The following is a 606-nucleotide window of genomic DNA, read 5'->3' as shown; positions in this document are numbered from 1 at the left end:
GAGTAAGTGAGACGTACAGGAGCTGAATAAATCAAGTGTTAGCTGGTAAAACTTTGTTTTTAAGGTTCATTTCTGTTTCCCTCAGAGGCAACAGCAGCTGAGAAGTTCTGCTATGAGAAGCTGAACATCGAGGGGACAGAAAAAGGCAACTGTGGGAAGGACAAGGACACCTGGGTCCAGTGTAACAAACAGTGAGCTGGTCTTACTGGGACCTACACCTGCTTGTGTTTACCTGTCTCTGCTTGATGTGCAGTTGTTGTACTTTGTGTGTTTCAGGGATGTTCATTGTGGCTATCTGTTGTGCTCCAACATCTCACCTGCTCCACGGCTCGGGGAGCTGCAGGGAGGACTCACATCTTTCTCAGTGGCCCAGCACAGCGCCTCTCTGGACTGCAGGTACACAACTTCCTGTTTACACCCACAACTTCCTGTTTGCATTCATCATCATGACTCTGTGTCAGCTTTACAGAGAGGGGAAATTAATCTTAATAACAACAACAACAACAACAGCAATACTACTACTACTAATAATGATGATGATGATGATAATAATAATAATGATAATAATGATAATAATAATAATAATAATAATGATAATAATGATAA

General features: G+C 41.7%; 1 protein-coding gene across 1 annotated transcript in view; it reads left to right on the top strand.

The window, feature by feature from the left end:
* Positions 1–606, top strand: part of adam22 (ADAM metallopeptidase domain 22) — a gene marked incomplete at both ends in the record, with an annotated part of 44,697 nt that overhangs the window by 38,147 nt on the left and 5,944 nt on the right. The window contains 1 exon segment of the mRNA XM_014033053.1: positions 277–396. Coding sequence (XP_013888507.1) covers positions 277–396 — 120 coding nt within the window.

This window comes from Austrofundulus limnaeus, unplaced genomic scaffold, assembly GCF_001266775.1.
Source record: "Austrofundulus limnaeus strain Quisiro unplaced genomic scaffold, Austrofundulus_limnaeus-1.0 Scaffold1611, whole genome shotgun sequence".
NCBI classification, from domain to species: domain Eukaryota; kingdom Metazoa; phylum Chordata; class Actinopteri; order Cyprinodontiformes; family Rivulidae; genus Austrofundulus; species Austrofundulus limnaeus.
The sequence above is the reverse complement of the archived record's forward strand: the minus strand, read 5'-3'. Positions and strand labels throughout refer to the sequence as shown.